Below are 20,608 nucleotides of genomic sequence, written 5' to 3' on the forward strand. Positions count from 1 at the left end.
ACACGCTGGCTGCGTCTGAAATGGTGTACTACCCTACTACACAGTAGGCGAACAGCAGTACACCAGAGGGGTAGTAGTTATGTCCGAATTCTCAGTAGGAGAGAAATACCCGGATGGTGTACTGCTTCCGGTGAGATTTTGCAGCGTGCAACCGATGGACACTACGCGAGTCAAAAATCCCCATAATGCAACAGGACTGGTGCGGACGAGCTCAGAAAAAAATGGCGGATGACAGCGCGACGGCTCTTTTTAAGTATTAAACCTTGGTTAAACAGGACTTATTTAACAATACCTGAATAAATTGTTAACTTGTTGAAGGTTTAAACAAGAAAACAGTTGTCACAGCGTTTGAAACCTTTTTTGTGATCTCCATCATGCCTTAGCCGGCCAAGCTAACGGCAACGAATTTACCTCAGTCTGTTAACCCCGCCCACTTTACATTACTAATTCAGTTCCCTTTCCTGATCTGCGTTTTGCCGTGTAGTAGGTTCAAGATTTTGGAATTAAATGTACCGAGGTATTTTTCTTAAAATTTCATTGTGAAATGTTGTACTTCATATTGTATTCAGTAGATTGTAAGTTTTTGTATGTTTGTTTCTGTAGGCTGTTCTCTCTGGTGAAATCACAGGACACACAGGTGGTTCAGTGCTGTTCCCCTGCTCCTGCTCTGGCCTGAACACCAAACCTCAGGAATTCACCTGGGAGACCTTCGGAACAGGACGTCTGACAGAAATGTTAAATGATGAACACTACCGTGGCAGACTTCAGCTGTTTAATCACATTTCTCCTGCTAATCTGTCTCTGTTCATATCTGACCTGAGAGAAGAGGATCAGGGAGACTACAGGTGCAGCACTGAGAAGGAACACAGAGACATCTGGCTTTATGTTAAAGGTAAAGTATTTAAATACACAATAAAAGTTGATATTCAGTGAAAACAGACTTGATCAGTGTTCAGATGAATTATAGTTAAATATGTAACAAAAAAGTTTACTCCATTTACCAGGGTTTAGGATTTTACTCTAGAAGTCATTTTGTCAAAATCAAGTTATAAATAGCAATAAATACCGAATATGGGTATCAGACTGACCTGAACTTTGGAATGCTATCAGATTGGATTTGAGTCTAATCTATGATTTATTTTGGTAACACTGTAGTGTTTATAAATATAGACTGATAATATCATTATTGATTAATGATTACATCATTTATTAACACTTGGAAGGGTTTCATTAGCATTATATCCACTAATGTGGTTGGCAAAGTGATTCTGTATCCAGCTCTGCTGTTCTCTCTGCCAGGGAAGTAGTCCTGTATCTGTGACTTCAAAGCTTGCAGGTGCATTGCCATAGCAACTGCTGTCAGCATCGTCCAAAACAGTCTTTAAATCCGTGGGCATTCTCTTAGCAGCTAATGCCTCTCTGTGAATGCAGCAATGTATGTGAGTGAGCAGTGGGGCCGAGTCTCTGACCTGCTTCACCAGTCCACTGTGTTGCTCCATCATAGAGCGAGAACCATCAGTGCTGAGTCCAACACACTTTGTCCTGCTGATTGTTGTATCCAGTCTTTTGGGTGGCGCCCTGTTCCTTTCAGGGTAGCGCCTCGGTGTCTGGGGAGTAACATGAGGGTTCTTTTCAAGGGAGACTGTTTCTGTTGCAGGTGTCGTACATTTGTTAGTGTCACGATCAGAATCAAGTGATAAGTCTGGTGGACACACTCTGTCTGTTTCATTGAATGCAGACTGTTCAGGGCTGTTCTTTGGCTGAGCATCCAGTATTTGATCGTCTCCACGTATGCTCCCCAATTTCCACTTCATACATCAGTGGTCCAGCTCTTGTGGCTATCCGCCCAGGTGTCCACTTGTTCTCTCGATAATCACACGCTAAAACTTGCTGTCCAACATCAAAACTCCTTGCTGCTTTACTTGTCAACTTGCTGAACTGTTTATTCTGCACTTCTCACCATAAGTTAGGATTTAGAAGGTCAAAGCGAGATCTCAGTTGTCTGTTCATGAACAGCAGTGCCGTCGTCTGGTTTATTGTCGCATGCACGTTAAACTACATGAAGTTTTCAAAACTCTTTTTCTGTGTGTGTGAGAGTGTGTGTGCGTGTGTATATTTTACATATGCACGGATTTTCTTATCTATCTCTGCAGGCTCACTTCGCTCGGGTCCTCTCGACACCAAGTTTTTTCAACTATTGTAAAAGAGGGTTTTCTTTTTAATTTCTATATTTTCTATTTTAGTCTAATATAATTTTCCAACAGTTTCTGGAGAAGATACTCCTCAAAACAGAAATAGTCTTTTCTGAGGTGGTAGATTTCATTGGTATGACCTCGGGCCACTTTGAATGAGCGTCCACAGCAATTAGAAACATGGAGGTCATGTATGGCCCAGCAAAGTCAGTATGCACTCTTTGCCATGGTGCAGACAGTCACTCCCACGGATGTAAGGGTGCCTGAGGAGGTACATTTTGAATGTTATGACATCCTGAACAGGATTTTGTGAGATCCTCGAACCGTCTATCTATTCCCTGCCACCACACGTAGCTACGAGCGAGGCTTTTCATCTTGACTGTACCCAGGTGACCCTCATGTAGGTTCTCTAACATTCTAGTACGAAGCTTAGCGGGAACTCTAACACGAGAGCCACACGTCAGAGTTCCTTGGCGTACAGACAGTTGCTCACATCTCACTGAAAACTCTGGGGTCATAACATATCCATGAGCTGGCCAACCATGTGGCTGACATCACCGGAATTTCGTTCCTGGGGTTGAAGATGGACACAAGGGGCTGGTGGTCTGTGACTAAGATGAACTTTTGGCCATAAAGGTTGTGATGGAACTTCTTTATGCCCCATACTAGACTAAGGGCCTCTCGATCGATCTGTGCATAATTGCGTTCTGCACTCGTCAGAGATCTTGAAGCGAACGCAATCAGACGCTCAGATCATAGTGTGTGACAAAACGGCACCAATGCCATATGGAGACGCCTCACATGCCAGTCTATCTGTAACAGTGCATTAAGTGGGTGCAGTACTGTAGCAAGATTTGGGAGAAATTTGTGATAATAGTTTACAAGGCCCAAATATGATCTAAATTGTGACACGTTTTCCGGTCTAGGTGCCTGCAGCACAGCTTCAGCTTTCTCCTGTGATTTGTGTAAGCCATGTTTGTCAATGACATGTCCACAATATGAGATTTCACTCTTGAAAAACTCATACTCCTCTCTCTTTGCCCGTAGACCATACACGTTTAGCCTGGTAAGTACTTTGCTGAGGTTTTGGAGATGTTCTTCATCATTCTTGCCTGTCACAATTATGTCGTCAAGATAACACTGTGTTCCCGGTATATCTTGAAGAACCTGATCCATTGCTCTTTGCCAAATGGCTGGAGCCGATGCCACACCAAACACAAGACGATTGTACTGGTACAGTCCCTTATGAGTGTTGATGGTTAGAAACTTCCTGCTTGACTCCTCAACGTCCATTTGGAGATATGCCTGTGATAAGTCAACCTTTGAAAACTTCTCCCCTCCTGCCAGAGATGAGAAAATATCTTCAGTTCATGGTAGGGGGTACTGCACAGTGTGCAGTACAGGGTTAATACTCACTTTGAAGTCCCCGCATATGCGAACACCTCCACCTTTCTTGATTATCGGCTCGATGGGTGTAGCCCAATCACTCCAGTCAACCTTGGAGAGAATGGCAGACGCCTCCAAGCTTTGAAGTTCAGCATCTACTTTAGGACGTAGTGCATAGGGCACTGGACGTGCTTTATGAAATCTCGCCGTCGCTGTTTCATTTGATTAAATTTTCGCCTTCATGCTTTTAAGTTTACCAATGCCCTTTCCAAACACTTTTGCGTTAGCATTCAGGAGCTGTGACAATCTTTGGTCAGAGCTGCAGTTTGTGCTGTTAAGGCCTGTTGATATGTTGAGGTCTTTGATGGTATGCCAGTCAAGCTGGATTTTTCTCAACCACTCCGTCCAAAAAGAGTGGGCCCTCCACTTTTCAACACATAAAGCTCCAGCTGCTGTGTTTTGCCACCATATGTGACATCTACCTTCAGTTTGCCTTTAGGAGACACCTTTTCGCCTGTGCACGTCTTTAACATGACTGAGGTCTTTTCTAACGGTAGCTTTAAAAACAGTCTGTTGTAGACAGCTTCAGAAATCACAGACAAAGCTGAGCCTGTATCCAGCTCCATTTTCAGTTTTACACCAGACACATTTGTTGTTATCCATATTATTTTCCTGTCTATTTCAGTCATGCTATGCAGTTCTAGGCATGACAGATCATCTTCGTCAGAGCCTGTGTTCTCTGATTTGTTTTCACATTCAGACACTTTGTGCACTTGTTTAGTTTTGTATTTGAAACCTTTGTATTTGAAAGGTTTTCCTTGTTGGCTGTGCTTTTTGTCTGTTTCGCACACTCTTTCTACGTGGCCTTGTCTGTGACACTTTCTACAGACTTTTTCCTTGAACCAACAATCATTTGCATCATGAGAGGATTTACCACATCTATAACATTTCTGCCTTTTTGCACCATTTAAGGACATTTTGTGCATTTCATTTTCTACAGTCTTCTTTTGTAGCCCCGAAGCATCCGTGGCTGCTGTTTCCATTGAAATGGCAATGGCCTGATATTCTCAGAAATATTTTAATTATTTTGATTTAATTTGATTGATTTAGCCTAAGCCCCAGTATCAGAGTCCTGATATTGGATTCATATAGAGAATTTAAACAGGTGATTGTCTCATCCTTTAAAAATCTCTTCTGGTCTACAGCAGAAAATGTTGTGATTTACAAGCAGGGAATATTAATAATTGCAGTACTTCTATTATTGACTGTAAATGTTATGTTTACAGGCTGTGAGCTGGTGAAGAAGACAGGTGTAGAGGGTGTGACTGGGTTCACAGGAGAGTCTGTAGTTCTGCCCTGCGTCTGCACTGACCTACAGGACAAACCAAAGTCTGTAAAATGGCAGTTTAATAGAATCAATCACTTTCAGGAAATTTACCCTGAACAGACTGGACGTCACAGAAACAGAGTCAAACTGGTCAGTAACAACGCTCCAGGAAACCTCTCTCTACTCATATCAGACCTGACTGAAGAGGACCAGGGACTCTACAGATGTTCTGTACAGGACGATAACAGAGATGTCAGATTATCTGTTAAAGGTACATGTTTTCATTAATGACTGTGAGCATGCTTTACTCCAGTGTCATGTGCCATATTACTAACAGTGATAAAAACAGTCATTAGTTTTAATAAGTTTTGTCTTTTCTGTAGGAAGAAGAGAAACTTCAACACACTCGAGGAAAACAGACACAACACGTCCATCAGAACCGCCTCAGAGTACAACAACAAACTCTCCACCTGCATCATCCTCAACAACACTGGAACAAGATAAACAGCAAACACACAGCAGCCTCCCTCTAGGTGCCAAAACTTTTCATCAGCAATGAAAAAACACATCTGTATTATTACATTTATTTGTTAGTACATACTGTTTTACATTCTCTTTGTTGGATACACAGAGGCAGGCACACACACACACACACACACACACACACACGCCATGTGAATTGTATCATGTGTTACCTGAATTTAACCCACTATTTTTTCTTCCAGTTTAGACGATGAAAACAGATTTTAAGTTTAACTGAAATCCTAAAGTCATTAATCCAAACAGTTATTTTTAATAAGTTTTGTCTTTTCTGTAGGAAGAAGAGAAACTTCAACACACTTGAGGAAAACAGACACAACACCTTCATTAGAACCACCTCAGAGTAAAACAACAAACTCTTCACCTGCATCATCCTCAACAGCACTGGAACAAGATAAACAGCAAACACACAGCAGCCTCCCTCTAGGTGCCAAAACTTTTCATCAGCAATGAAAATACACATCTGTATTATTACATTTATTCATTTTGGTGTGTTTTATTACACAGTTTTCGGCATTCTGGCAGTTTTCCTGTTGGTGATACCTGGAGTAGTGGCATTTATTTGTTGGAGACGCAAAGGTACAACACAAACACACACACACACACAAAACAGATTCTGAGATTGATGAACTGAAACCTGTAGAAGCAGCAGCACTTCTGTAAGTGTCTCTGGATAAGGAAAATGAAATTGTGTAGTTTCCACTAGAGGTGTGATTTCTGAGGTCTTTTCTCTTTAGGAGGAAGATGTGGAGAGAACGTGATCACTGAAGGACGTCCGGACTGTAAGAGAAAGCAGAAGGATCAGGTTAGTGTACATGTGGTTAGAGTCATCTTTAAAGTCTTTGAGTCCTACTGTATTCCTAATTTAATCTCCCGTCAATTCTGCATGACTTCTACAATAACAGTTATTGCAGATTTAGTTGTATTTGTGATACACTGCATGTAACACACATGAACCACACATGCTTTCACTGAACAGTGAGTTATAGGAAAATATCTTCTATTAGAGTTTAGTGTTGTCTTTACCGAATTTTACTTGCCTCCTGGAGTCCACAGTAAAAGCCACATAATTTGTTTATCTGTCTTTCCACAGACTGAACCTGATGTTACTTACTCTACTGTAACCCACGTGAACACAGCCGGAGCAGCACGGGTCCAGATCAACGCTGGACACAAAACTGAATATGCCAGCATTCTAACAAACTAATCCACAGTAAATATCTAGAATAATACTGAATACATGCAGTATATTAAATACACACCATAGTAAGCACAGGATTCACAGTATTGGCTTTGTTTATTTTACTGTGGCTTTTTTTTTTATTATTATTTGACCATTAATAGCAAATTTAATCATATTTGTGTGCTGATGGATAATCCTGCAAATTATATTTTTAATGTTTGTGTCATTTATTATAATTTATTTTGTGTCATTTGTTTTTTTAATTTACATTTGTGGCATTTGGCAGACGCCCTTATCCAGAGCAACTTACATTTATCTCATTTATACAACTGAGCAGTTTGAGGGTTAAGGGCCTCGCCCAAGAGTCCAACAATGGTAGCTTGGCAGTGCTGGGGCTTGAACTCCTGACCTTCTGATCAGCAATCCAGAGACTTTAACCACTGAGACACCACTTATATGTTCTAGAAAACTTTTGTCATCACCCTGTTTTGCATAAGACGACTGCCGTAGAAGTTCTTGTTTGTGACTGTCGTGGGAAAGTCTCTATGGACTGAATGTGTGTTTCTAAACTAGTTGTGGTGAAATTGTTGTGAAAACAGTACCTGTAGCATGTTAAAGGGTGCATGATAGTGTGCTTGTTGAGTGTGGAGTATCACACAGTATTCTCTGTGCATGGCACAACTTTCATTAACTTTGAGAAAGAGGAAGTAGCCATTTTGCCATCAGTCCCCACTGCCCTGGCCACAATCTTATGGTACCTCTGACATGCTGAGTGTCTCACAGTGGCTCTGAAGTACCATGAGAATGCTGGTTATGAACGCAGCTGTGGTTTTATAAACTGCTAATATTTTTCAGAGGCGTGTGTATGACCTTGCAACAAAGTCATAAAGTGACATGATTGTAATTTAGCATCCTGTATAATCTTATAAAGAGGGGCCTTAAAGGACTGTAGCACATGTGAGGAGGGGAATTGCTGTTACACCTGCTGTCAGTCCTTAATAATGTCTGCCACTTGTCAGAGTGGCAGTGAACCAGCCTCATGCTGATGAATTGTGCAGCTTGTTCCACTGTGAGACCAAGTGCTGGAAATAGACATCGCGCATAAACCACTGACATGAACCGCTGACATGAACCAATCCTGTGGTTGCATGGCATAGATTACATCTGACACCCTTAGCAGTCAGTGTTTTAGTACAGAGCAAATCTCACTTTGCCTGGAACATAGCATCCTCTTTTCCATAAAGAGAAGAAGAGAAGAAAACATATGGACTTTGGCTTATATACAGCATGGTGTAGCTATAGGGTTAATTAATTTATTTATTAATTCCTCTTCAGTAACTGTTTTATCCTGGTCAGTGTTGTCATGGATTCGGACTCTATCCCAGCAACACTGGGCACAAGGTGGGAGAGTTCAGATGGGACGCCAGTCCATCTCAGAGCACCATTCACACACTTTCACAGCTGGGGGCAATCTAACATAGTAAACCTGCATGTTTTTGGACAGTGGGAGGAAACTGCACACACACACACACAAGGAGGACGTGCAAACCTCTGCACAGACATTAACATGATTTCATTTTCACCTTTTAATGATCCATAAGGATCTTGTTGACTGCACAGTCATGTCTACACTTTTTTATTTTGTGTTCATGTCATATTCTAAGTCTTCCAGGCATCTCACCAGGTCTAAACATTTTTTTAATGTTTTCTTTACATTAAGTTTCTCGCTCTTCTTGGTTTTGCTTGTGCACACACTTCTTAAATAATATAATATTCTCATCATTTGAAGATATATTAAAGCTTTTACTTGAAATATTTGTAAAATTCCTGTAGCTTGTTTGTAGCTTATACCTTTTCATACTATTGGCAATGATAAAAATAAATAAAAAATGACAGTGGAGCATGATATTTGAGAGTTTTATTGTAGCACAATCACATCCCTAATATTTTCACATAAATAAACACATTTGAAGCACAGAATTTTATCAGAATCATAACGGATTAAAATTATGAAACCAACAGCCTCGAATTTCTGGCTGCAATAATTACTGCACACCACCATTTGTCGCTGCGGTCTCAGTTTTCAATGCTCCAAAACTTCAGCTCAATCAGGAAGAAGTATCAAGAAATTTTTTTTTATCAGTTCACCATTTTGTGAAATCTTATTTATAAATGGAAAAAGTTTGATTGAAATGTAACTTCTTTAAAGATTTGTAACTAATATGCAATTATTTAAAACTCATTTGTTAGAAGAGGAGGACTTTATGAAAGACATTTTCTGCTTGCTGTAAATAAAGGATCAAAATTGCTCTTATAACAATCTAGGCTGGATAACATTAATATGAGAAAAGCTGGGAGAGAAAACTATGTTTTGATTCAATCAAACTTTTTATCCCTCAGATAAATAAACAATTTAGAGATAAATGTGGAGCAGATTTTACCATTAAAGAATTTAACCAAGCAGTTAACTGCCTTTGATAAATTGATCAATCTCTTGGGCTTGAAATACAATCTGCCAACTTTTACAGATATTTCTGGAGCTCCTTATGAGAACTTTATTGTTCACACTTTTTAAGCCAGGAAAAAAATCACCCTATAACTCTGTTAAACACAGACTATAAAATGTAGACTCATATCTATGCTTCTCATCTAAAGAAAAAGGTCTGACACAGGTAATCAGTGAGACACAATCTGGCATTATGAGACAAAGATCAATACATAATAATATCCGTTTAGTACAAGATCTTCCTGATGATAGTGGTGAGGTTGTAGACGATGGCTTTGTTCTCTTTCTTGACTTTCATGAAGCTCCTGATACAACAGAGCATCAGTTTATGGTTACAGCACGTATGCTAGATTATGCTAGATATGAAACTATATTATAATACAAATGGTTGCATTTCTTTATTACAAGGATCCTCACATCTTTTGAAATCAGTAGAGGTATTAAACAATGCTGCCCAGTATAGTTAAAGCCATTCCACAAGTACTTTTAATAATGGTGAAAAATGTTCAATTCTACAACTGCCTTAACATTACACTTGTCATATATGGATGTGAAATTCTGGAAACATCGTCTCAAACAGGTCATTAAAGAAGTATGTTTGGTGAAGTTTTGCATCCTGTATCAAGTAAAAGAAACTTAATTTTGGATTTATTTCATGAAATTGAATGTAGGAAGTGTCAGACAGACTACACTGGCTTTCCTGTTCCCGCAAATGTTTTAAAAAATCATTTTAAAGTCTTAAATAATGTGCATCTTACAAATGATTAGTTAAAAAAGATGTTTAATTTCGACAGTAACAGCTGCATCTTTTGTGACGAGCATATAGAAACATCTGACCATCTATTCTCTGAGTGTAGTTTGTTAAAACTTTTCGGAAGGACAAACCGTATCTAAACGTCTAGACACAAAACATATCAAATAAATAAGACAAAATCATATTGTATTTGGTATGTTAAATGAAGACAAAAAAGCTGAACTACTTTTTAAGCATTTATTGCTTTTGGGAAAGTTTTGGTACACAAGTCGAAATATATGAAGTCCTGGTTTACATCTTTCAAAAAAGAATTATTTATTTACTTAGAATCACTCAAAATAATGAAAAAGAAAAAACTGCAACAGAAAAAGTTAAATCCTTGTTTCATGAATTATTATTATTATTATTATTATTATTATTATTATTATTATTATTATTTAGAAGACCCCTATGGTTAAGGGAAGGAAAAAGGTCTTCTTCCTCTTCTTTCTTGGTGCTATGGTGCCTGGTTCGTGGACTTTACACTCTTTGTTGTGAGGATGTTTTACAATGTTGTTTGAAAATGTTTCATCTTCATTAATTAAGATAATAAATAAATAAATATAATAAAATAAATTTAAATTGTGAATTCCTGTTTGTGTAGAGTAGCGGAGGGATGACGTCATTTTGTAAAGCCAAAACCCGGAAACGAGTTAGCATTTTAGTACTTCCGGTTCCATGGTCGCGAAGTCAATGGTTTTTTAAAATGGGATTTTTGTTAAAAGCCTGAAATAAGGTCTGTGGTGAACACAAGCTCAACATATTTTCACGTTTTATTCTACCACATAAAATACACCAGTAATACCCTACTCGTGATTTTTTTAAGCTTTTACGTGTATTTGGAAAAGGCGGTTGCTAAATGGGACTACAGACGTTGTCGGGGACATTAAATGTCATCACGCCGAACAGGAAAAACTTTGCAGATAAACTGGTTCAGGTTTGTTGTGCACAATTCCAAAAAAAATAAACATGTGGATGAAGATTCATCCCCAGAGTAAATCTGCATTATGGAAAATGTTTTTAAATCAAGTTTGGAAAAGTTGTCGGAAGCTTGGTGATGGTGACGTTGAAGTCGCGCGACCGTGGTGTAGTTCGTTTATAGCATACTGTTAGCATTGTATTTCTGGAGATTTTATTTAGGCTTCCAACTTCATAAAAGTTGTGTTCATTTGTGAAAATTATCTTGATGGACAAAACGTGTTAGTATTGTTCACTTTTGTTGATCACAGAGCTTATTTTTTTGCGATAATCCAAAATCCTATTAGGTTTTTGTCGAGGGAACCAGTGTGATGCTAACTTCCGCATTCCGGTACAAACAACATCATCCCTGCGCCACTCTGTGAACTCAACCGATAACAACCTGCTCGCTAAATAAATAAATAAATAATGCATCCAATCACAATCCTGTGTGTTTCACCATCAGAGCAAAACTAGCCAATCTAAATCCTCCATGCTTCACACGTGACATCAGAGTTACCCAATCACAATCTTGAATACGAGAGCGGTTATTTACATCTCTACCCATATTTCGATGAATCCCGCCTCCAGCGCTGTGATTGGTTAACACCGACCCATTTCTGCGCTCCGATTGGATGTTCGGGTTACATCCTAATCCTGAATACGAGTGGAATAAAAATAACAACACGTCTGAATTTGAAGCAGCGAGATACTCGGTCCAGTCTGTCAAACTCCGGCAAGTGACATTTTCTCTCAGTTTAATATCCCAGTGACACAACAAGAGCTTAAAGTTTAAAGGTTTGGTGAAATTATGAGCTCTGTTTGAAGAATTAATGTTAGTTAGACATAATGGCAAAAAAAAAAAATGAAGGCACCAAGTTAGCAACACAGTTAAAATGAGTTAGTAAGGAGTAAGAGGTTAGTAAGGAAGCAAACTAGTGACCTTAGTATTAGTCTAATCTATCTTTCATTCATTCTTAACCCAGATCAAACCTTATAATGATAGAAAGCTGATAAACATGTAGTCCATTCAGGTTTATTCATTCATTCAGAGGACGTTATGCCAATACAGAAAAAAAACAGCAATCAATGTTATTCACTTCACCTGTCACTGGTTTTAATGTTATGGCTGATCGGTGTGTGTGTATATATATATATATATATATTGCGTAATATATCTACAAGTATACTATAGTATGGTACGATTGTACTATACTTTATACTTCTACAGCTAGTAAGGAAACATCTGAGATTCAGTCATGTCCCGGTCGAATTCACATCATTGTATATCCTCACAGGCAGCAGCGATGCCCAGAAAAAAGACCAGAACAAAGAAGCATAAGAAAGAACGAAAGAAACGCAGATCGTCATCGTCCTCCAGCGAGGATCAGGTAAGGATGGGGAGATTCTTAAAGCATTAATGTTTGAAATTGTTCATTCCTGCCTGTTCTTCATTATTATATGTTGTTTTAGGGGACAGTGGACAGAGAGAGACGCAGAAGCAGTCGCAGGGACAAAAACAAGCATGTGAGCAGGTGAGGTTAGGTATTTATCTTCATCTCAGCCTCAGAATCTCCTAGCTGATGATGGTGTACTATGCTGAAGTTTTGTATATAGTATACCGGACACTTTAATAAGAACACCTGTACACCTACTCATGCATACAATTATCCAGTCAGCCAGGATTAAGTTTGGGATTCCATGATTAAAAACAAAAACTCTCTCTTAAAGAAAAAAACAGTTATGTATATCACATTTTGTCAGTAATGAAGTTCATTAAGACTTCGGACTTTCTTTTTCAGACTTGTTGTTACGACGCTTCTACTGAGTGCACAGAAACCAGTGATAATGATTATGAGGTTAGTTTAATGGAATTGTCCATCCCTTATAATGAAGACTGTGTGTGTTTTTGGGCGTCACGTTGTGACGACCCGGCAGACGAGAGCGCCACCATTGCACTCAGTAATGTCACCACTGGGTAAATGGGTGTGCATGAAAATGCATGTTTGAGCCCTTTACAACAGCGACTATATGATTTAATATCCATCTTTACACACTGAGGACGACTGAGGGACTCGTACACGACTATTACAGAAGGTACAAACGTTCACTGATTCTCAAGAAGGCAACACGGTACATTAAGAACCAGGGGGTGTAAACTATTGAACAGGATGATCGGTGTAAATTGTTATTTTTTTGTCTTCTGAGAAACATATAAATATCTTATTTACCTTCTGAAGGGCAGTACTAAATGAAAAAATAAGATCTTTAAACAAAATAATAATAATTTACACAGATCATCCTGTTCAAAAGTTTACACCCCCCTGGCTCTTAATGTATCGTTTTGCCTTCTTGAGAATCAGTGAATGCTTGCACCTGATATAATAAGGAGAACGTGAGTAAAAATGTGTGTGTATGAGTATGTTTGAGCATACCAAACTCTACTGGACTCTGTTGTACTCACATGCACAAACTATTAGACCAAATTAAGATGTGTCCATGTAGGCTAGCACTTTGCTGTTTCATACGTGTGTGTGTGTGTGTGTGTGTGTGTGTGTGTGACATCTCAAGGTCAGAAACAGCAGCAGGACCCCCTCATTGTGCTCGACCCCAGTGTTCTCCTCAGCCACCTGGACTTTGTGAAGAGGATTAGATCCCATGGACTTAGAGGTAGGAAGACAGTGGTCACATGCTCAAGTATGAGAGCGACTGATATTGATTTTTTTTTTAATAACCGATCCCGATTATATGCATGTTTACATGCCCGATAACCTATATCCAGAACCGATATTTATTTACTGTTTTACTTCTGTTTTTGACACAAAGATAACACCATCACTGAACTGAACAAACCGTTTTATTTATAACAATTTTGTCAATTTCACTTCCTCCTTGCATACAAAATAAAACAACTCTTATTTATACACGAATAAATAAAATGGTCGATAAGTGTGCAAAAAATAAAGTGCACTGTTACTAAAGTGTCCTTTTTTTTCCTTTTTTTTCCTTTTTTTAAATAAAAGCTTCGATGAGTTAAACAGATTACGTGATTCTGTGAGTTCGTCTCTGTTTCCTAAACTACATAGCAAGCGTTTATGTAACACATCTCGTTTGTGCATTAATGGCTGTTATGTTAAATAAAGTTCATCAGTTAATTAAAGCAAGTGTACTTTACCTGTGCATGTCGTTGTTGAATCGTCTCCCCTCAGATTTAGTGCTGCAATCACGGTCCTGCTCGCAATCTCAAAACGGCCACAAGATGGCGCCATTTATTAATTCTAAATATTATTCTAAAAAAATCTGAAATTGGGATTACAGATTGTACGACAGATCTTGTTTTTCTCAGGCATCCTAGTCCGCACACTTGTTGGACGAGTAACCAATAAAACTCACCATTATGAGGAAAATTCACTTTGCTTTTAAGCACGTGTATCAGAACTCTTTCAGTAGATGGAGTTTGAACTGGAATGAAATGAAGCTCTTGCCCTGTATCTGTGTGATTTGATGCACTCTGCTGATGCCACGTGATTGGCTGATTGCATCACTGCATGAATGAGCATAAATGTTCCTAATAAAGTGGTCAGTGAGTATGTCTGCGTTAGTACGTGCGTGGGTGGGTGGGTGGTGTCAACATCCTCTATAAAGAAAAGTGAAAGATGATATACTTGGAGTTACTTCTCATATCTGCAAATGTAATATTTGACAAATACAAAAAAAATCTAGTTATATATTTATTAATTAGAATACTTGGTTCAGGGTGGGGTTTTTTTATTTGGTGAGCCTTTCAATGCAGAAAACTGTTTTAGTGTTTAGTGTATTTTTATTTAGCATTTTGGACAGTTTTTCCATCGCTCTAGTACTACAACACTACTACTATTGATATAAAGAGAAAAAATATGTAAACTTGATCATTCAGATTTAAACAGTATTTGATTTTTGACAGCAAGGAGATCGGGTTTAACTGGTTAAGTAACTCTTTCTGTGCTGCAGCTGTGGGGTTCCCGACGCTGCTGGTTCCCTGGGTGGTTCTACAAGAGCTGGACTCGTTAAAAAGCAGGAAACTGTCAAAGGCCAGCTGTGGACTACATCTACACCTCCCTGAAGAACCAGGAGCCGCGTCTCTGGAGCCAGTCCATGCAGCAAGTGTCTCACGCTGACTGTGAGCTGCTGATTTTGTGTGTTTTGTGTGTTTTTTCATTTGTTCTTTGTATGAATGCATGCAGCAGCTCACCAGGTGATGGCGCTGTTTGTTAACATTGTTTCAGGCAGGCTGAACGTGGAGGATAATGACGATCTGGTGCTGCAGTGCTGTCTCCAGTACAAGACGTTGTATCCAGGGGGCACTATCATGCTGTGCACGTAAGCCGTACGTTCAAGACTCAGAATTGTTCAGGCATCTTTAGGAGGACATCTTTGGGGGTCACATCTGGAATTGATTGCTAATCAAGCGTTGAACAAAAGACCTTGTTTTTATCTTCTGATTTGCTCACAGTGGCCTACTGGACACTTTTGGATATTTGAATAGTGCTTTTAACAATAAACAATGTCACAATACACAATAATCTGTTACGAGCATTTACATTTTTAATGAGCGAGAGAGAGGGAGAGTTATTAACTGTTTAATGTTTAATTGTTAATGGAATAAGTAAAAATAAATAAATAAATAAAACGGATTTGATTGAGGTATTAACACAACATATCTGGTGTAACTTTAGTAATAATAAGGGACGTCACAAATGTTTTATTTAGCTCTGTTTATGTTTAAATAGCAGCCCTGATATCAGATAGTGCTGTTATAATTCATTATATTCTAAAAAGTCAAACAGTCCTGAAGCATATTATGAAGAAGAGTCCTGGGATAGTCTGATCTAAGTATGAGTCCAGCAGCAGTTCTTAGGTACAAATGTACAAAGGTGAGATTATCCACTGAGATTACCCTGAGGTTTAACTCTTAACTGTTTTTGGTTCTTTTTTGTTTTGAGTTTTTCTTTCATCATTTCCATTATTTTATAGCAACAATAAGAACCTGTGCAGTAAAGCTCTGCTGAGCGGAGTCAAGGCCCTGATTAATGGGCGTTCCCTAAAGTGGTTCTCATCCTATTTATATAGGAGAACCTTTGCTGTGGAATTAGTGAGCTCTATTTCCTGCTCTCAGCCTATCTCATCTGGGGTTCCTCGAGGTTCTTGTCTTGGCCCTGTGCTGTTTTCTCTATATATGCTCCCTTTGGGATTAAACTCTCAAACACAGTGTAGCATATCATTGTTATGTAGACCATACCCAGTTGTATCTGCCTCTGAAATGTAATGATAACTCCAAACTGTCACGTATCAGGAAACTCTGGACTCCAGTTCCCATCAGCCACTGCACTGCACTACATGTCACATGACCACCTGCACCTGATTCACGTTTCTGTTAATGAGCACTCTTGTGTGTATATAGCCACTGTCTACACTGTTTCTCTGTCTTTTGTTGTCTTAGACTTCCGTGTTCCATGTCACTGCATTTTGTTTCATGCCATAGTGGTTTGTCTAGTTGTCTTAGTTTTGTTGTGTATTTGTTTAATAAACATTCTTATCTGCGATTGCTTCCGAACCCATCCTTGATTCGTGACGCAAACTTGCATCTCTGCTTGATTATTTGGATGAAATAAAGGTGTGGATGGCATCCAGTTTTTTGCAGCTTAATGAGTCAAAATCTGAAATGGTGTTTTTTGGTCCATCAAAGTTAGCCAGACAGCTTTCTCTACATCTGGGCCCTTTAGCCACCAATGTTAGGAATGTTAGGTGAGGGACCCTGGTGTGATTTTTGATTCTGAGCTGAAATGTGAAAAACAAATAAAGTTTCCAAGGATCCTTTCTCATAGAATGAATTTCTTCCTTTCTTCCTTTCTTCCTTGGTTCCTCTGATTTTCTGTACACACCTGTCTTGTCTTTCCCCTGATTGGTTCTCATATGTAAGTTCTGTGTTTTCCCTCCTTAGTAGAATTTGTTTCTGAGTAGTTATTATCTGATGTATTCTGCATGCTAGGTTCTTGTTTTGTACCCTTTCTAATTTTCTGGTGTTTGTTTGGTTTTTTAATTTTTTTTTATTTTTTTATTTTTTTTTTAATCTTGTGAACAAACCTAATGAGCCCAATGAACCTAATTATCTGTAGACCAGCTGTAGTGGCAGCTTTATAGCACAAGATGTCGCTATTTAGACACTTAGCCATAGCTCACTTCCGTCTACTGGTGTGTGGGACTCGGTCCATCAGGTTTCCTAGGGGTCATCTAACAATCTTCACTTGAGCTCATAAAGTATAGAAACATTAATGCGAGGAGAAACTTTACACATTCAAAACACTTAGATTAATTTATAATGTATTCATTTATTTAGGTCAAAGTTCATCTAAAGAAAAGGCTACAAGCAAGCATTAAGAAAATGATGCCTAAGAAAGATAACAATGCTGATACTATGAAGTAAGATAAAACCACCACATGAGATAAAATATCTAAATTTTTTTTTTTTTTTTTTTTTTTAGAATAAATATTAATGCTGCATATAAAAAGTAAATTGAGTCATGGAAAGAGTGATGAAATCACTCTTCAAAAATAAAAAATGAGACAGTGGTTGTTGTGGTTTCCTGATAATCACACTATATAACAGAGAGACCCTCAGGCAGTGTGAGTGTGTGTGTCACTTTGAGGGACTGGTGTGTGTGCAGAAGAATCAGTAATAATGAAGTGCTTGTATCTTTTGTCTGCTGTGTTTCACGTCGCTGCAGGTGAGTGAAGTTATTTTCTATTTTCTATTACAGAAAGGAGAGAGAATATTAGCCAGTTCTTAGTTCAGCTGCTTTGTGTTTAGTTCATGTGGTTTCTGTCCAGACTGGGTTTACAGTAGGCCGTAGTTCAGCCCTGTTCCTGAACAACCAAATTGTCCAAAGACAGCAGTAATCTTTATACACAAGGTAAACATACACGTCATGCCTTGTGTTATAATCTCCTTATTTAGACCTGTTCAGCTTTGATCATGTGGATTTTTTCTTCCTGATTAACTTCAGTCTAAAATGTACTGATGAAGAGAGGTGGGTGAATGAATAAGGAGGAATCTACAGTGAGATTATTTTACATCCCTATAATACATACAGTGTATGTTTTTACACATTTACTGAATTACATCTCTCACAATCTCTGTCTTAGTGAATGTATCTATAATAACTCATATAAAGTGTAATAGAAAAGTTATTTTCCTGTAACTTGTAACTGTCACTTCTTCATTCTGGTCTTAACTGGAAATAGATGCGTGTGAATTTCACACCTTTTTCTGCTGTCTCTCTGTCAGTGACCATCTTCACTTCCTGCATCATGACATATGTATGTATGAGTATATATATAATGAGTGAGAGAGAGATTATTATTATTATTACTATTATTATTATTATTATTTATTTTTTTTTTTGTACAATTAGTTGCATGCCTTTATCAATACTGTCTTCACATTTTCAAAACTTACAACAGCGGTCTATGTGGACTGAACTGTGTCACTCTCATTACTTATAAATAAATTGTTGTAAAAGTAAATAAACTAATTTAAAAAAAAACATTAACAGCTAATTTCCAGTTTAGCATTACACAGCTGTTGTGTTTTTGATTCATTACCATCTATACAAAAGGGGAACTCTGTGGATCTTTGAGCAGTGTGGTGATGCAGTGGGTAGCGTTGTCTCCTCACAGCTCCAGGGTCCCCGCTTCAGTCCTGAGCTCGGGCTTCTGTCTGTGTGGAGTTTCTGTGCTTGTTCTCCCCATGTCCATGTGGGTTTCCTCCGGGTTCTCTGGTTTCCTCCCACCTCCTAAAATACACCAGTAGGTGGACTGACCAAGATAAATTGCCCCTAGTTATAATTGTGTTCATGCGTGCATGTGTGTGTGTGTGTGCATGCGTGTTTGTGTGCGTGAGTGCATGTGTGTGCGTGTGTGCATGCATGTGCGTGTGTGTCTGTGCATGCGCGTGTGTGTCTGCATGCATGTGCGTGTGCATGTGTGTATGTGCGTGCGTGTGTGTTTCCATGCATGCGTGTGTGTGCACGCATGCGTGTGTCTTTTGCCTTTTGAGGAGGTTAACAAACTGATCAACCTTACGTTGTTCAGAGAAAAACAGAGAATCACATGTAGACACAAGTCATAAAAATAAGCATACATACCAACAGTCAAAAAAATAATTCAAAAGTCAAGTAAAAGCGAACCTAAAAAAGATAAGTAACGTTACAATGATGGACTCCATTGTGATGTGCGAGAGCGATTTCCTTCCTGTTTTCTTCCAAACAAAAAGCTGCATCGTAATGACGTAAGCGTGTTCAGGCCCAGAACGTTAAGCACAATGTGAGTGCAGGTCAGCGGGGGGTGGGGGGCAGTCGTGCTTGAGCACAGTACAAGACAACTGGGCCTAGTGCGAGTACGCCCTAAATTGAGGGAACAAGTTTATTCAATCAGTTGAGTACAGTCGACTTGTTGGGGTTTTCAGTGTGTTACCTGATATTAGTGTTTTTCAGTTCATTGTGATAGGAATGATAAGGTGCTCCTGTGGAGAGAGAGAGAGAGAGAGAGAGAGAGAGAGAGAGAGAGAGAGAGAGACCTCAGTGTTGAGAAAGGTATGTAACGAAGTATAAAAAAGATTGTAAGGGATGTATGACCGTGTGCGTGTTGAGTGTGGAGTATCACTCAGTATTCTCTGTGCATGGCACAATGTCGGTTAACTGATGCTGTGAGAAAGAGGAAGTTGCCATTCTCCCATCAGCCCCCATGCTGCCCTGGCCACAATCGTGTGGTTACTCTGACATGCTGAGACCAGGGGTGTAGCTAGGGCTAATTTTGAAATGATTACAGCAAGCAAGAAGACTGTTGTGAAGATCAGACTGTGATAGATCCCTGTTCTTTAAATAAAACTGAATGCTCACTCACACCTGATTGTCATCCCATTGACTGAAAACACCTGACTCTAATTTCACCTTCAGATTACACTGCTAATCCTAGAGGTTCACATACTTTTCCCATTTTTAATATACTCACTAAAGTCACATGATCTAGTTTAGATTATGATGATGATTTTTATTGTTATTATTATTATTATTATTATTATTATTATTATTATTATTATTACTCTAAGTGGTTATAGTATTTTTTTCAGTTTATAAAAAGTGTCATGTGTCATTTGTATTGAATTGAAAAGGAACTTTTGTCACGTTGTAATACCTCAGAACAAGTTTGGCTCCTGAAGTCTTCTGTTGTGTTGACTCGGTCCCTCAGGCTTCCTAGGGGTCATCTAACAAACTTCACTTGAGCAACTGAGAAAGAGGCACCTAAGACAGATAACAATGATACTATGAATATGATAAAACCACCACATGAAAAAATATATGAATAAATATTAATACTGCATATACAATGAAATTGAGTCATGGAAAGAGTGATGAAAGAGATTTTCAAAAATAAAAAATGACACAGCAGTTATTTCCTGAAAACCAAAGTATATAAAAGAGAGACACTCCGGTAGTGTGAGCATGTGTGTGTGTGTGTGTGTGTGTGTGTGTGTGTGTGTGTGTGTGTGAGCGTGTGTGTGAGCGTGTGTGTGTGAATGTGTGTGAGTGTGTGTTTCACTGGTGTGTGTGTAGAAGAATCAGTATTTCTATTACAGAAAGGAGAGAGAATATTAGTAAAATGATCAAATATTAAACATTTAGAGTTT

General features: G+C 38.7%; 2 protein-coding genes across 7 annotated transcripts in view; both read left to right on the top strand.

Moving 5' to 3' along the window:
• Nucleotides 1–220: 220 nt before the first annotated feature.
• Nucleotides 221–6,854, top strand: LOC128619879 (polymeric immunoglobulin receptor-like). Its single transcript, XM_053644369.1, has 8 exons — nt 221–517; nt 604–892; nt 4,865–5,176; nt 5,289–5,438; nt 5,723–5,872; nt 5,953–6,024; nt 6,183–6,250; nt 6,539–6,854. The coding sequence occupies exons 2-8, from the start codon at nt 733–735 to the stop codon at nt 6,650–6,652; spliced, it is 1,026 nt and encodes a 341-aa protein (XP_053500344.1). The 5' UTR covers nt 221–517; nt 604–732; the 3' UTR covers nt 6,653–6,854.
• A 3,550-nt stretch (nt 6,855–10,404) lies between these two features.
• Nucleotides 10,405–20,608, top strand: part of LOC128620031 (transcription initiation factor TFIID subunit 3-like) — a 61,479-nt gene continuing 51,275 nt past the window's right edge. Inside the window, exons 1-7 of one of the 6 annotated variants that reach the window (XR_008388060.1) lie at nt 11,284–11,624; nt 12,187–12,275; nt 12,358–12,419; nt 12,687–12,743; nt 13,456–13,554; nt 14,875–15,043; nt 15,154–17,829. Coding sequence is in view for 2 of the 6 variants with exons in the window: in XM_053644655.1 (XP_053500630.1) it covers nt 10,787–10,864; nt 12,183–12,275; nt 12,358–12,419; nt 12,687–12,743; nt 13,456–13,537 (372 nt within the window). In the remaining 4 variants the exon portion in view is untranslated. Of the gene's footprint in view, nt 10,865–11,283; nt 11,683–12,182; nt 12,276–12,357; nt 12,420–12,686; nt 12,744–13,455; nt 13,555–14,874; nt 17,831–20,608 lie in introns of those variants that run through there. The other 5 variants (XR_008388058.1, XM_053644655.1, XR_008388059.1 and 2 more) reach the window with 5 other exon arrangements.

Source organism: Ictalurus furcatus, chromosome 2 (genome assembly GCF_023375685.1).
Source record: "Ictalurus furcatus strain D&B chromosome 2, Billie_1.0, whole genome shotgun sequence".
NCBI lineage: Eukaryota > Metazoa > Chordata > Actinopteri > Siluriformes > Ictaluridae > Ictalurus > Ictalurus furcatus.

Excerpts from the sequence above, each read along its gene's own strand:
- LOC128619879 (XM_053644369.1), top strand. The coding sequence starts at position 733 with ATGTTAAATGATGAACACTACCGTGGCAGACTTCAGCTGTTTAATCAC. Across the intron at positions 893-4,864 it reads CATCTGGCTTTATGTTAAAG|GCTGTGAGCTGGTGAAGAAG; the intron begins GTAAAGTATTTA and ends TTATGTTTACAG. Across the intron at positions 5,177-5,288 it reads TGTCAGATTATCTGTTAAAG|GAAGAAGAGAAACTTCAACA; the intron begins GTACATGTTTTC and ends TCTTTTCTGTAG.